Source organism: Uloborus diversus, chromosome 6, assembly GCF_026930045.1.
Source record: "Uloborus diversus isolate 005 chromosome 6, Udiv.v.3.1, whole genome shotgun sequence".
Lineage (NCBI taxonomy): Eukaryota > Metazoa > Arthropoda > Arachnida > Araneae > Uloboridae > Uloborus > Uloborus diversus.
In genome coordinates, this window is record NC_072736.1 from 19,841,665 (window position 1) to 19,859,320 (window position 17,656).

General features: G+C 31.2%; 1 protein-coding gene across 1 annotated transcript in view; it reads left to right on the top strand.

The window, feature by feature from the left end:
* The first annotated feature begins 2,359 nt into the window (after window positions 1-2,359).
* Window positions 2,360-17,656, top strand: part of LOC129224256 (glutamate receptor ionotropic, kainate 2-like) — a 59,776-nt gene continuing 44,479 nt past the window's right edge. The window contains exons 1-3 of the mRNA XM_054858683.1: window positions 2,360-2,415; window positions 8,648-8,721; window positions 11,591-11,746. Coding sequence (XP_054714658.1) covers window positions 2,360-2,415; window positions 8,648-8,721; window positions 11,591-11,746 — 286 coding nt within the window. The remainder of the gene's footprint in view (window positions 2,416-8,647; window positions 8,722-11,590; window positions 11,747-17,656) is intronic.

Below are 17,656 nucleotides of genomic sequence, written 5' to 3' on the forward strand. Positions count from 1 at the left end.
TTTTAAAAATCTACCACTCTTATGGCTAATATTTCAGCAAAAGTGATTGGTATACATTGGTTGCTCAAACGTTTGAAAACCAAATATGATTATAAAATATCATAATTAATACATTTTATATGCAGAAGCCGGCTGATGGCGTGATGGTTAGGCTCGGCCGTTCTACGCCTGGGGACCCAGGTTCTGACCTGGGTGGCCAGTCGGTGGATTTTTGAGATGCAGAAAATCTTCAGCGCCCATGTCGTATGATTATGCGGCATGTAAAAGATCCCTTGGGTATTCGTTTGGCTTAGAATATCCCTCGGCTAAATTAAATTCCAAGTGCAATTTCGCATCAAATGAGAGCCCAGGTGCCTCCATCTGGTAGAAAACGGGCGTCATAAACACTACTGTATCACGTATCAGCCCCTTAATGGTGACACACGAAAGACTGATGCATTGTTGGAGAGTGCACTAGGTCTGGTTATGGCCTAGACGCCTCTTGAGGTGGTTCTCTTATACAGCCCCATTGGAAAGAAAAAAAAACATTTTATATGCAGTTTAAAATATATATTGAAATGACATCCTCATTTCAAGATTACTGTCTAAACACAGTGACGAGGAAGTAAATTCGGGAAAAATCCCCCAAAAGATGCATTATGCGTTATTCTTTAAAAATCCATGCTGCAACTACACAATAAAATTAAGGTTTAAGTATATAAGCTGAAAAAGTATACTGAGCTGACACCAGGTATGTTAAATACCTTGTGTCACCTACCTGCTAATACCGACTCTAGCCTCTTTTGCATGGCAAAATGCAACAATTCGACGTGGCAAGGGCTCAACAAATTGAATTGGTCCTAGAAGAAAGGTTCTTATAAAAAAAAAAAAATACAAGAAGACAAAAGAGAGAAAATGCACAACTGAAGAATATTAATGAAGATCAAGTGTTAATGCATGCCCTTCTTTCAAATTCATTTCAGATACAAACAATAACACTCAAGTTTCCATTTTGTGAAAAATGCATTTTTTTTGTCCTATTTCCACAAAAAAAAAAAAAAAAAAAAAAATAATAATAATAATAAAATAATAGCGGCAAATTTGTAACATATACCCTTATTTTCCAGTCTCATTCAATTGTTGGGAGTTCTTTAAAGAAATATTGAGCCTTACTGCCGCTAGACATGCCCAAAATTGAGAAAATGGTTCCGTTCCGGGATTTCATGAACGAATTTCTCTCTCGATTATGTCCCATAAATAATATGAATTCATGCCGGGGGATCCATGTGGCTAATTGTTTTTTCTGTAAGTAGTTAAAACCTTTTTCGAGTAAATTGTGATTGTTTTTGGTCCGACGTGGTGCAATGCAATCCCTAAGGGTTCCATCGTTGTTTGAGTAGATGAAGTCAATAATAGGGTGCAATACTTCTTAAAGTAGCTGTCATAACTCTTTTCAGACAGTCAGAGATTCAGTTGCACCAGAGGTCCACGGCTTGTAAAGACAGCTCACGCTGTTATTCAGTCCCCTCATGACCCCACTACAGTGCTGGCCAAATTATTCGACTAAAGAGGTTTTTTTTTTGTTTTGTTTTGTTTTTAGTACACTATTTGTACTAAAATACTATATATTTTACTGTTAAAGTACAGTACATACTATACACTGATTATTACGTTATTTTGGCATAATTTAATGTTTGCAGGTGGCAGCACTGTCTGCTTTGTATACAGTATTTTTAAATGTAAAGTGGATTTCCTTAAAGTGATGTAACATGTTTCGTAACGCAAAAACATTGTGTAGAATATGTTGAATGCTTAAAAGATAAATTACTAAGCTTTATTTACAAAAAGCTAAATCCATATTTATTGACGCGTCTGGTATTAGCAGACTAAGCTGGGAGAAAAGCATTTGATTTTTTTCCAACTGATATGGGATTTCGATTTTTCGATTCCTCCATTTTTTCTGAGCATTGTGCCAAGCTTTATGAATCTTTCATTCAAGATAATTCTTTGAAAGCTGAGTTCCTTTCTTAGTGAAACAGGAAAGCAGATTATTGATCAGATATAATGAGAAATTCTTCTGTTACATCTTCAATATATTACGAACTATAGTTCAGTTGAGAAATAGATAAAAATACAATGGCGGCAATTGTTTACTTTGTATCGATTTTCAACCGAGTGTAAACAGAAATAACCGATATTTTGCATAATAATGACGAGTGCTTTCACGCTTGTTTAGTACAAGAGTTTAATTTTGAATATCTTAAGAAAGTGTATTTGCATTTTTCTTACATCTCGATATCTAAAATGTTTGAATGTTTTTTGTCTGTGAGTTAGGTTTACGTAGAGCGCGTGAGTAACATTTCAGCTTTAAACAGAAAGAATGACGCAACACTCAACATATTCATTAGAATTTTTTAGTATGACAGAATTATTAAAGTAAGAAAAAAAAGCGCACCTTTTTACTTAATTTACTTCAATTAGAGGAATTTGAAACTTACAGTGCTGGCCAAATTACTAGACCAAAGAGTTTTTTTTTTTTTTGTTTTGTTTTTGTTTTTGTGCAGTATTTGTGCTAAAATACCATTTATTATATTGTTAAAGTACAGTACATACTGTACACTGATTATTACGTTATTTTAGCATAATTTAATGTTTGCAGGTGGCAGCACAGCCTGCTTTGTTTATGCTGTTTGTTTATCTACCTACCAGAAACATAACCTCCATCAGCTCAAACAATTCACTAGTTCTTTTTATTAGTGTGTTCTGTTATATTCAAAGTTAGTTTTAGGTAATTAGTGAGCATGTGTATGTGAGTATGTATATATAATAGTGAGTTTGAACAATTTTTACCTCTTTTTTTAAAAAGTTAAGAAATGGTGTAAACCTTGTGAAAAGTATGCTAAAAAGACTTAAAATGTTCATCAAGGACAAGGGAATGCATACTAAATATTAGATAATTATTTCACTGTTCGTTAATGTGTCTATAGTTATGTAATCAGTAAAGAATTTGCTTTTAAAACATTCTTAGTCTAATAATTTGGCCAGCAACGCAAACAAGACTATGCAGCCTCCGTCGCTAAGTGCTGGATGCTTCGCTTCGTAAGTCGGATGTTATGGGCTCGACTCCCACAGATTCCTTGGTGTAATTTCTTAAACTTTGTAGTTAAATATTTCCGGTTTCTCTCAAGACAAAGACGCGTTGCATATTGTCTTCTATGTATTTGAAGCAGATAAGCTTCTGTGAATTAATAAAAAAAATAAATACGCTACATTCATACTTTTCATCTGTGAAGAAAACAACCTTGAAAAACCAAAAAGCTCATACTCCAAACTAAAAAAAAAAAGCGCGGCTGTGGTAATGATTTGAGTAGCATAAGGATGTAATTGGAAAATTTGTTCAGAAATAATTTTGTTACCAAAATGTTTAATAACTATTAAAAACAAAGAGCATAAATAAATGTATTTTTCAAAAAAAATTACGTTTTGTTCACTTTTGCTCAGTTGAAAAAAGTACACAGAAAAATGTACATAGAAAGCAAAACCACAAGCTCTCAATAGCTATACTGCTCTACAGATTACCGCCTAAAAACCGTTAAAGTAAAGATCTGAGAAAAAAAGAAAAAGATTTCGATTCTTAATGTTATTATCGCACTTGCAGCATAATTTTTCAACACCGTCTGTGAGCAAAACTCTATCTTACTATTGGATTGACCTTACAGTGCGGCAAAAATTTTTATACCCATAAATTAAAAAAAAAAAGACATATAGTGAGGATACTTACGCTTCATTGTTTTTCATTAAAATTTTATTTGAAGTTGAAGTATATGTTTTTCATTGCTATTAAATTACTTTTTATAGAGTTCATCTGTAACTGCACGCCGTAGATAGTGTATGTTTAAGTGCTAGCAGAAAATTTATAACTAACTCTAAGAATAAATAAATAAAATTCTGGGTAAAATTTGACATTTTTAGTTTACTAACTAGCATCAATCATTTTTTTCAGAGGTTTTGCTTTAACACACCCATCATTTTCACATGTCAAAAATTTATTTACTTTAATATAGATGTATCAAAGTGTAATGCTCAAACTCCTTTCATTATACAAAATAAATCAAAATTGATAACGTAAAAAAAATTATAAAACATAAGTAATCGATATAAACAGAAATGCTAATCCTTATATCCTTACAGCTTCATGTGCAAAGATTTTTAGTATTAACCGAAGCGGGAAGAAAGTCTAGTTCTTAAATAAGATACTCTCTACCTAATAACGGCCACTTGTCAGAGCGATGTCAATATCAGAGATATTTAAATTCCATCACCCTTCCCTTTATCAATTCCAAACGATTTGACTGTAAATTCACTGAAAGACATCTTAGACAGCGGCGGCACTGACAACTGTCACAAGTGATGTTTAAATTTCATCCAAATGGAAGAGCTGCTGATTGAAATGGTTTCCTGAGCGTACAAATTCAGCAGTAAATATTGCTTTGGTATATGTGTTTGATTAATAGGAAGTTCAATCATAAGATTCCGTTTTACGGATCAGTGATATTTTTGAAGTCAGTTCAAAGTTTGGAAGTGGAGTATCTTTAAATCTTTGAAAAGGATGCTTGAAGTGTTTTAAAGTAGAAGTGCTTTGATAGCGAAATAGTATGAATAATGTAGAAACTTTGACAACATTATTATTATTACATTGATTTTATTATTAGTATACTACTTTATTAGTGATAAACTATAATTATAACTTAATTTTTTTAATGTTAATTTATTATTATTATTAGTTTTTTATTACTATAATTATTATTGTTGTTATTATTTATTATTATTACATACAAGTTATTACTTCAATTATAAATGTTGAATTTATTGTTATTATTATGAATGTAACTTAACTTTATTATTATCACTATTTCTTACAGTTGTTACTCATATAAATAATAATTATTATGTTTAGCATAAGTATTAAAATTGTTATTAATAATTTTATTATTAATCATTATTACAATTATTATGATTACAATTATTGTTGTTTTTGTTGTTTATATTTGTAATTGCTATAAATACCAATATTATTAGAACTCTTCGCTTCAAATATAATTAAAATTTATCTTTGTAAATAACGGAATAGACTGCAAAAAATAAATACTGTTTAACCATAAGTTTTCTCAAACACATATAAGACAACACCAGCACAGCTGTTATTGTAATAACTGTTATTGTTATATTATTCGAAATTAACTTAATATCTTTGCGCGCGTAAAAAAATTGATACGTTTAGCAAAAAGTAAATTGCATATAAATATGTTAAATTAATTTTTATTTCCATGAGATAGACAGTATTACACAAATGTGTTATATTTCTATCAAAGCAAGAACATTGAGAAAATGCATTATCTCATATAAATAAATTGCCTTAAACTATTTCATAATACTATTAGAAATTAGATTTTTTTTCTTTTGGGATAAAATAAATTGAAAAATTTTTTATGTTTCATTCATGGACAAATTATTAGATTTTTGCCTTCAGCAGCGTTATAAGGGAAAAAAGGAAATCTAAGTGACTGTCTAAGACAGTATCATCAGAGGATAATCTTAAATACTTATAAATTGCTTTATAAAGTTCAAAAGTCTTTTTTTCCGAGTGGCGCTCTTATTCAATTTTAAATGATATAGCACCGAATGCTTTTCAAGCTTTCTCAAAGCTTTTCTCATCGATATTTGAGTATAATACTCTCTGGATGTTTATCTCTTTTATATCCTCCAGTTTCCAAATTTTTCTGATCGTAAATTTATTTCATAGCTGAGAAACGAATCAAATAGAACTACAAAGACGGCGAAGCAATGAAAGTAGATTAAGTTGGAAAAATGTACTGCAACATCAATAAATAATCGGATAAATAAAGTACCCTTTTTAGTATTATGGTGGTGTATAATTCATTTATAGCTTAAAACACGCAACTGAGGGGTCGTTAGGGCAAAAACAATCTATTAAAGAAAGTTTGTGCGCCATTTTATGATGGTTTTACGTTAATTGTACAACAAGACTATTTTGTTAAACAATACGCACATAACTGCATTTGCTCTTGCTTTTGTATTTCATTCGAAGGCAAGTCTATCGAAATGAGTCAGACATTTGTACGAGGTTCAGTCACTGAATCAGGCACAAAAGACGATTAAAACTTAATATACCATTATAATCATTTGGGAACAATTTTTATTTTTCCACATAATCTTCTGCGTCTTAGATGTACTTATCCTATCGCTTTATCAGACTTTTAATTCTAGCTGCATTATTTGAATTGTTGCCTCATCGCAACTTCGCGTTGTTGAATGTACAGAGTAAAAAAAAAAAAAAAAATGTGTAAGGCTACCAGTATTAATGGGTAACGTTACACGAATTCTGAAGTGTGTAGCACTCATATTATTGGAGGAACCTTGTACTATGGTTTCAGTAGAAATTCAATGCGCGTGCGTAAATATCAGAACCGGTGCAGATCAGGTAATCTTTTATTAGCGGAAAGCAAATCGACCTTGGTTGCCGAGCTGTAGAAGCTTATGCTTTGCGAGTCTGTGAGATTCACGTTCTATGTTCGGACCTGCTGACTCAGATCACTTCACTCTTAGTGCAATAAAAATGTCTTCTTTGTATTTTAATAATTGAATATTGCATATTGAAATAACTGGTGTATATTGATTGTTAAAAGTTTGAACTTGATAAATCGTTCAAGGAAGTCAGATGAAAACTCAATTTTTGATAATGTGTAGCCTTTCAAGCACTCCTGTAAGCATACAGAAAATTCTGGTGTAACCTTGCATAGTAATGTGTGAGACGTTACGCTATAGTTACATTACCATGGTGTAACCTTCCACAAGCGATGTGTAACTTTACACATTATTAGCTAAGCTGCCACCAATTTAATGGAGGAAAGTTACACATTTTTTTTACAGTGTGTTACTTCATGCTGAACGTCGCCATCATTGTTTTCGAGATAACTCAAGTAAAACAGCATCCACCTTACAACCCAGGCTAATTTCCATCAGTTTGGTCTTCTGAAACATTTTCTTGGTGGCAAACAGTTTGCTGATGATGACAATGTTCAACATGAAGTCCTACTGTGGATGAGACATCAGTTTAAATAATAGTATGCTTCCGGAAATGGAGTTTAATTATAAAGCGATGAATCAACTTTTCTGGAGATTATGCATAAAAATGAAAATTGCTTCCACATTATTATCTTGGTAAAATATTATTTTTTTGTGTTTCGTGATTTACTTAATGTATTACCCTGGTCATAAGTTGACATAGCAGTCAGTACCCAAAATTACAAAAGCAAAACCATTTATTTCAAAATTTGCAAGACGAGTAAAGGAACGCAATATTAAATAAAGGAATGATTGTCAAATATGCTTACTTTAAGGAAAGGAAAAAAAAATTAATCAAAATTTTTTAACTGATTTTTTTTTTCTGTACTTCAATCAAGAGATGAAAGCTTGCCCCAAAAGGATTGAGTTAAGCGACAGCTTTTTCGTTATAGCTACCTATAGTTCATTAAACAACTGACGCCTAAGTCAAAAATACCATGTTTCTTGATGATTCGGAACTATTATCTTCTGTTAAAATTACCAAATAAAGACTGCAACAAATATCAGTAAATAAAATTAATGGTCTAATGGTATTGGTTTCTCTTTTTATTGTCCAAATTTTTCTTTCTTTTATTCTATTCATTTTACTGACAGAAAAAATAATATATGCGTATATTCTACACACTTTTTTATGTATAATAAAACATACAATATATGTAAGATATAAGACAAACCTCTTTGGCCTGAAATTAGGACATAAGAAATAATATCATTTCTCATTCGGAATTAAATAAAGGACATTTTCTTGATAGCTAATAAAAAATCGATGGCTATGTATAGAAATATGGAAGATGAGTTTTGCTAATATTTCAGTAAAGCATTTTTAAATGTATCGATTAATTTTTCTACGCTTGAACCATTTTTAAACTGTCATTAAAGCATTTGTAAATTTCTTCATAATTATTTTAAAATCTTAGAAATAACTTTTAATGATACAAAGATTGAAATCACCGTTAATCTACATTTTTACGATACTCCCATTAATGGCCAACTAATGTTCGTTATTAATGCACCATGCTTCAGCCCTGTTAGTTTTTTGAACCGTACTTGTCTAAAAAAATTGTCATAATGAAATATTAACCCATAAAAAATAGTTAAGCAAAAGAGTAGTAAAATATTTAAACATTTGATTAAAAGTTCAAAAGTGCACGTTCCACATCGTTGGTAATGCAATATATGTTCCTGATCCCTGTTTTTTCTTTTCTTTTTTTTTCATTTCAAGTGCTCCAATAACAGTATACATTTATACATATTTTCTTTATCTCAACCTCTAATTTTAGTATGAATAAATAGGGCTGTTTTTTGATGCTTAGAAAGATCTTAATAGGCAACAACAATTTGTCTGCTTTCACATGGATTTTGTGATTTTAAAATCAGTTTTTAAGCCTTATCTCAAAGTATAAAGAAAGCTTTATTGTGTAAAACGACAAATTAATAAACCATGTCACTTTTGGGGAATTTAATACAATGAACTGGGAAGAGGGAAAATCCCCTTGTTCTGTGTTTTTGTTGTTGTTTATAGCTACCTTCATATCAACAGTATTCTTAGCAACAGTACTACAAATTGCCGATTCCGTACCTCAGAGCTAGAAGGACGTAAGTCACATTATGAAAATTTTACCGGAGATAGGAGAATTTTTTTTATGGCTCATGCAAAGGATGGAACACGTTTTCTTTTTACCCTGGTAAAAAATTGAGAATCATGTTCACATGGCTCAATTCAGAAAATGATCTTATGTACAATGCACTAAATACAGTCGAACTCGCTTAATGGAACATCCATTTTGCCACGTACAAAATTCTACTAAGAGAGACCTTCCATTAACCGGGATCTAAATAACACATTACATTGGTTTGGTACATTGAAAATATATTTTAATAAGCGGCATATTCTTTTATCCGATATTCTAATAAGCGGGTTCGACTGTAACTGAAAATTGCAATTTTTTGACTTACGTCCGTCTGTCTCTGATGTACAGATTTTACTTTTTAAAAACATTCGTATGTTCAAAATTCAGGAAGGTTTTCACATGGTATCGTTTATTATACCACTAATAATAATATCTTCTTAATTATTTGATATGTACTATGCAAATATCTATGAAAAATGGTCTGTACAAATGTAATTGATTTTAAATTCAAACAAAGGTACTTTTTGAAGTTCTCGCTCACTAAATACCATTTAATAATCCTGATGTTGCACTTTCTTCCTCAACATGTAGATACATTTCCATCATAAAAGTCGTAGCCAAATAGGTTTTCTCTTCGGTATGAGTTTGCAGTATATTCTCCAAAAATATCGAGAATGTTTATTTCGCCCAAATCTTTATACGTCCTTTTTGTTATCTATTCCAAATTTAAATCTTATAGGCCACTGGATGCTTGCCAAAACAAATGGCAGTGAAAAGAGAAATCGGACAGAGTCATGAATGAAATTTAAATTTTCTGAAAATCGAAAGAGATAGGGAAGAAATCCATTTCAACTACATCAAACGAAGACTCCGTCGGAAAATTCTTATTTTGAATAGCAATAAAATTTAAATTTTTGGCTTTAAAAATATTGATTTTTTTTTTACATATTCTATTTTATACGGAAGTTTTAACGCAAAGATGATATTAGTAACGCATCTACTTTATACTTTTCTGTTCAAGTAATCAATGTACAGTCGAACCCGCTTAATAGAATAAATAATTCTAAAAAGTTCCAAAAAATAATTCTATTAAGCGGCATATTCCATTGTCAGTGATCAAAATGAAAAACAACAACGATATGGTTTATTGAAAATTTATTACATTAAGCTTGCGTTCGACGAACCTCGCCGATCGACCGGTGTGTAACCGATTGCTAATCGCAGCCTTCTTGAGAGTTTCCGGTTAACTGGTTGCTTCTGATGTCATTTTATGAGCCTCACCGGCTGATCTACCGGTCGACCGCAACTCTAGCTGGTTGATTGGTTGATGGAACCACGTGACATGTTTGACCAATTACTTGTATTTTTCACCTGCGTGTTATTCGTCTGCGACATGTCTGCGCAAGTAACCGGTGATTAACCGAAAGCGTTCGATGAAGCATTGGTTCGTAAACAACCGGTTAGTAACCGCTGACATCGTTGCTGCCACGTGATTAAGCAACCGGTCGCTACCAGTCGTGCTCGTCGAACGTAAACTAAATAAGATGCTTTTTAAACCGTTATTACAATAAGCCTTCCTGATTACTGAATAACAATTTGATCTATTAAAACGTTTGTTAATAGTTGAGTTCGTTGAGTTTTCAAATCTGAATTTATTTGTATTAATTTTTCTCCAGTTAGGTGATTCTTTTTTGACGTTTTTTTTTTTTTTTTTCAAGTGAGTATGCCCAAAAAATATAAATTCATATGTTTGTGCAGGTCACACGTACAACGAATGTTCCATAATCTTTCATTTCAAAGATCCAATCATAGTCAGTCTTGGAAAAATTAAGCTCTGGCATTGCAGCATAAAGCAAACTTCAAATTTCGTGCTTTATTTGTTTTCTTTGCTACGTGATTTTCATTTTTAAAAAAATGTTAGAGACACTGAACTCGTGAATAAAGTATTTTGAAACAATGGAAATAGATGTCTCCGTCAGTCGGATCAAATTAAAAATTGTTTTAGAGAATAAATGACTTTTCTCGACACATTTTTTTTTTTTTTTTAATAGTACTGATGCTAACTTGCATAAGTATTCACGAATTAAAAAAACAAAATGTATATATATATATATATATATATATATATATATATATATAATAAAACAAAATAAACTCAAATTTTTAATTAAAAAAGGAATTGGACTGATTATTTCAACATTTCTTTGAATTCAGTTTAATTTAAACAGTAGAGCTAAAAGAAGAAATAAAATTAAATTCTTGACAGTATTGGCTTTCAAATGGCATTAATACCTTCGATAGATGCTGAAAACTAAAGCGTATTTTCGTTAGAAGAAATATATTCTTCCAAAAAATGATTGAACTTCTTCTTCTTTTGTTCATAATAATGGTAAAGCTTGAAATTGATAGTGCAATATATCTCTAACGAGTATATTTTCTAAACCCTTTAAAAACGAAAACTTGCAAGAAATAATTAAATGTAAAATAAGCAAAAAAATTCACATACTCATAAAACATGTGCCAGTCATTGAAACTTTGAAATGTGTTTACACGGTGGATAATCTTAATTAGTAGTTTCATCAAATATTAATCCCATTCATTTAGTGGTCCATTAATCATAAATGTGTATTCAGATGAAATATTGAAATATTAAATTATGTCTAGACTTTTAAAAGGTTCAGAGCTTTTCAGTTTTGGGCTTTGATTATTTTTTAATGCATTTTGTCATTAAGTATTTTTAAACGAACTGTTTGTTTAAAAATGGTGTTCATAAGAAATGCAGATCTACAGATATTATTCAATACATATCTAAATAATATTTTTTCTCTTCTTAGGTGGACTTTTTGAAACAAATGATAACCAACAGGAGCTTGCTTTTCGAAAAACCATCGAAATCATTAACACAGATGAGTCCAAGCTTCCTAGGACTAAATTAGCAGCAAGAGTGAAAAGAGTTGCTCCTCAGGATAGTTTCCGTGCTCTCAAAACAGGTACAATCTAAGTTGAATTTTAAATTTAAAAGAAATAAGTTGAATTCATACAGAAAGTAAGACGTTCGTTGCTCAAACTTTAGTTCTGTGAACTACACTGACATGCTCAAGTGGAAGCAGTGAGAAAAGATTTTAGTCACGTAGGGAGCCCTATATCAAAAATGTCTAACTATATTTTTCAGCAACATTAAAGAGTTAAGTCAAAGTTGGAAAAAGGTGTCATGTTTATGAAATCAAATCAAGCATTGCTAAATTTGTAATGATGGCCTGTTTACATTTCCTCGTTGTGGAAATTGGTCCTGGGCTACGCTCCGTAGGGACATTTCTGTATGATCTCCCCCCCCCCCCCACCTCCCATTAGTTGCTTATTAAGTTTCATTTTCCTACTATGGAAGCCATTTAAGCAAAAACTGTTTGGACAAGATTGTTGCCTTCCTGTGGTGTCATTTTTGCTGATGAGAGTATTATCATAGTACAGTGAAACCTGTGTAAGGTGACCACTTGCGGTGTACTACTTAGGTGGTCAACTTAAACAGGTGGTCAACTTATAGAGGTTGAATTATATGATATAGATCTAATTCAGTGCCTGAAAATAGCGGTCAACTTAGACAGGTGGACAACTTACAAGGGTGGTCAACTTCACAAGTTTTACTGCAAGTCCATAAAGAGAAAAATATAAGTGTCTCTAAAGAATTTCTTTCCTTAAGGGCCAAATAAACTACTATAAATACAAAACAAATTATATTGTAAAAATTTTCTGATTATACAAAATATATCTATGTGTATAAATCTATGCTTGTATAATCTATATTTTCTTATAAACGATGAAGCAATAAATTGGTAATAAAAAAATGGCACGATATTTATTTGATGTCCTACAAGAAGTGTTAAAGCATCGATCATAGCAAATACCAGAATTTTCTGTCCTCGGGGTAGTCATGTGAAAATTACGCCCATTGTGACGTCGCACCCGTGACAAATGACCTGTCTCTGCACTAATAAAGGGCAAAGAATGGAAGCTGCACAGAACAAATTATCAAATTAGTTGTGGAACGTTTCCTGCGGCATCATTTCCAGATGCAATTTAGTTGACAAAAGATGCCATCTGGCATTCAAAGAGAAATAGATTTCTGAGAATTTCATTCCGTTTTTTACGATATCGGCTTTTTTTTTTTTTTGGCCAAGGAACAGTTTTGAGAATTTTCGAAGCCATTTTTCATGTAATGCTGTGTGAAATGTCTTGTATATTTTTTCAGGTGGGTCATATAATAACCTTAAACTGTCCTGTATTAAAACATTTAATCCATATTGTAATAGTTTTATTAGCATGTACTTCAGCAGTAAAAAAAAAAGAAACATATGTGAATATTTTTTTTTCTTGTCATTTTCCAGTATAAATTAAGGGACATGTCGTCGCTGCGCAGTTATGAAATGTTAGAGAAATAAGATTTTTATTGGTTTTAACTATATATGGTATACATAAAATCTTGCATTGATAAGCATAATTCATTACAAAATCTATATCGTATTTAAGCGTAATTCTTTAATTCTTTATTTTTATTTTCATTCTTATCTCAAAGCTTTTTTGTCACTGCGTAAATGCAATATTTCGTGTGCACTAGGGTAATGGTTTTAAACAAAAAATAAGACAAAAAATGGCTTGTATTATAGAAAATAATGACCAAGAAATGGCTTATATCTTATACATTTCAATACAAGCGTTCCACACTAATGACAATGAAAATTCTAAAATTTGAGTACATTAAGCAATCTGTAGCTTATTTTAACAAGTACATTTTTTCTGTAGATTCAAAATATTCCTGTGAAAATAAGCTAAGAACTTAAAAATTTATCTGTCTTGCATTTCTAAAAGTGTTTCTACTGAACCCCCTCTCCCCTTCAAAGCAAAAATATCATCTATGATGTAATCACTGATTAATAACATCATTCAAGTGAGTTAAGAGTAGTTCATGGCTAGCTGCTACGCAATTTATAACTATGTTTTGCCCATTAGTTTCTGGTGAATATGTGCGCTAAATATTTGACCAGAAGCCCAGGTTTCCTGTAATGCGTTTGAGATGAATAAACAGTATTTGAGAAGGTGAAACATAGGTTTGGGGTGCCAGCAGATGTCTCGTGGTTGATCAAGTCCTCTTATGACAATTTAAGATTTAATTTTTGAGCAGACTCGTTTACTTGTTATTGGAGTTGTAACCGTGTGAAACAACAATTTTTATTACTAATGTGCCTATACGACCTATTTGAAGCTCTTTCTAGCATTACACTTACTAAACACTTATGACGTAACATCGCATCAAGAATGATTTGTGGTGGTTCGTTTTCATAAATTAGCTATTTTCAATCCTCTGAAGTGATTTCTTCTTGGTTACTACTTGATTCCTGCTCTTTGCAACTATCTTACCGTCAAAGTAAAAAGAAAAATAGCTCTCTTTGTCAAAAACTTTTTTTTTCGATCTTCATATCATTCTACGATCTAAGCTTATCACGAAAACTTTTTTTTTTTGCCATCAAAATAGCTCATTGGGTTTTTTTTATTAATTACGCACCATGCAAACAGATACCAGGTTTGTGGCAAGTATTACTTTACAATTGAGGCAGTGAGTAGCAAAGGTATGTAAGTGGCAAAATTAAAAATTTGGAGATAACCAGTTCAAATGGTAGCTGAACATGTCCACAGTCTTGGAGCAAGAGATAATACAAGTAGCCCTGTGATATTCTGCTATACAGCATTGTTTAGAAAACTTTTCAATGAAAGCCCAGCTAAGACATTACCTTTAAACCCGTTTTACTCAAAACTTGAAAATATCCACTTACATCCCTTTAATTCTCACTACCTCAATTCATAGTTGCATTACATGTTTTGTTTTGTAGCAAATCTCTGTTTTTTAATTCATTATTTTATTTTCGTTTTGCTTTTAAATTTCGTTTTTCTCCCGTTACACTGAAAGAGAAGTTTGTTGTGCTGCAGAAACAGTTGTACTATATATACGCTACATTTTTTTTTTTTTTTCGATTTTATCAAATCTAATTTCTCTTTCAATCAATAATTTATGAATTCAGATAGTCTACGTTCATTTTGAGAACTAATTATGGAATATAACGACAAAACTTATAATTCGTGTACAGATAACAAAAGAAACTATAAAAATACTTATAATTGTGTATAAAAAGTATGTTGGTCTTTTTAAGAACTTTTTTAAAAAAATCTGCAAAAAGCAAACGTTTTTCATAGTTATTTTAAACGAAAAATTAAATAAATACTACTCTGTGGTTCAAGAAAGTGGGGAAAATTAGATAAAAAAGGCAAGAAACGTACCCTTGAAAATACTAAATAAAAAATCTTTTAAAGTTAGCAACCAAAAAAATTAATTTTTCTTGAACGCTGAAATACAGAAGCTTAGTAAATTATATGAGGAATAAATGAATACATTGAATAAACAAGAAAATATATCGCAGAAAGAGAAACACTTAAATTACTTTTAGGCAATATTTTAGTAGAACTTTTAAGAACGGCAGTGGTTCCTCTCAAGATGATGTTTTTAAAAGAAACAAAATAGTTCTATTTCTTTGTGCTATTGGATGTTTTTTTGGTAACATCTTTGCATTGTAACAACTTAAAAGAAATATGATGATATACTTTTAATGGTTCGTATTTCTTACGCTCTTACTTTTTAAAAATAAATAACTTTTTTTTTGTGTAGCTGAGTTTTAAGGCATGAGTAAGATTTTGAATGCAAAAGCTACAATTAATTTTATAACCCAAGTCTACGTAATGAGATGAAATGTAACTGCGGCCAACGGATAACATTCTCTCGACACACATTTATGAGTCGTAAAAGTTATTTTGGCTCTGAGTACACTTTTGGCTACAATTAACTCCAAAACTGCAGATACATCAGTGAACTTTGATGATAAATATTTGACGTCAGTTTGTCTTCCTTCCAGCAACAAAAGAAATAAGTAAGAACCGTTCTTGCTTTTATAACCGAACGAAAGAAAAGACTGGAATAAACCGTTGTTCCCTTGCCAAAAATTTCAATGATTTTTAGTTTCTTCTTTTATGCTTCGGGAAAAAGAATGATAAGACCGATTCTATTTTTGTTTTGAAAGAATCATATCTCAGTCAGGACGCGAATGATTCTAAACACAAGTATCATTTCGTTATCTATGCTGGTGTTGCAGCGTCAACAGAGAAAAAATCAAATCATCACAAAGAGGTATTAAAAATATTTGAAATTGTATAGCGTGGTGTCATTTCTTTAGAAAGAAAGGAACAATACTGGGAGGAGCAGCGATTCGGATGTCTTAGATTTGAGACTTGTGATCGAACAATTTATTGACTCTGAGTCCGAAAATGGTCTAAGTTTTTGTTCATCGCGTCGGGTTTTTAAGTTACTTAGGGCTTAAATAATTAGCTGACAAAATATAGGACACAAAAAAAAGAAATCTTTGAAGAATAACAATAGCATACTTTAAATACACGAAAGCAAAAAGAAAAAAAGAAAAACCTTTTTGTGTTGTAACGAACACAGAACAGTTTTAGATGCCTTACCAAAAAGAAAATGTTTCCTGTAAAAAAAAAAGAGTCAAAATTTGTTACAAATAATAATAATATTGCTTTGAAAAACACTGTATTTCAATTTACAAAGGTTTATATCCACAAATAGAAAAACAGAAGGGCTTTGGAATGTCATCATATTCACGTAGGGTGGGAAGAAAAAACCTCCATCGAGTGTTAATTTTTTAACACATTATTGAATTTCATGATTTAACAAGGATATATTTGAACGCGTGCAGTTGTCATTGCTGCTCACTTCTTGAGCACTTTATTACTGTATATACTCTCTGTCTTAAAAAAAAATGGTAGAATCCATGTCAATTCAACAAGGGGCAAAATTGATGGTCTCGGATTTTGTTTTTTTTTTTTGAATCTAACAATAATATTTTATTTGTTTAAAGTCAAGTCTGTACTAATTTTCTATTTGCAAACTTTCATTTGTGCCATATTTCTTAATTACGTTGATCCCAAAATTCTATAACATTTCATTTTTATTATTTTCATTTGAATATTTATATGCATAATGTTAGTTTTCATAATATATTTCGTTGCTCTATTGTTCGAATTCAGAGGCTTGATTTATTTTTGTTTTGCTTAATTGCTAACAACTTTTCTCGGATTAAAAGAAAAAACAAATATGTTGCTTGTTAGAAATGTACTCTAAAAATATCTTTATCGTTTGAATTTGCTTAAAACGGAAAGTATGTATTGAAGTAATGAATTATAGTTAAACTGCGCTACAAGGAACAAAAAAAAAAAAAAAAAACCTCAAATTTTGTTGCTTGAAATGGGAATTTTGTTGTAATGGTACTCAAAACAAAACAGTGAAATCTCATTTCTACGAATACAAATTCAACAAATATTAGACTCATCGAAATAAATTTTAAATCACGATTTGATTCCATTGCACTGCTTCAATTCAATTAAGGTAAACGCACCAGTAGTGGCCACTTTAAGGTTTATATTTGAAAAATAAGGACTCCAGGTCTCCCAATGGATTTAAACTTGTAGGAGGTAAAGTTCAAGCTCTATTGCAGTGAGCAGTTCAAGGAGGAGTAGGTAGAGCCTCATGGATAATTGTTATAAATTATTTAGTATGGTCGTCTGGATTGTCCATGTTTTTTCAACTGTCTTTTAACGCTTTCCATAACGAGGCATATGAACATTGTGTTGTATTATGAATAGAACAATGTTAAAAAATTTTTAGAGCTGCAACTATGTTATTAAATGTGAAAGATCATGTTTGGAGAGTTTTCAACTCGAAATAGTTGCTTTCTTGGCTGACAGTTGATCTGGCCACTACTGGTACCAAAAAAGTTGGGAAACTCAAA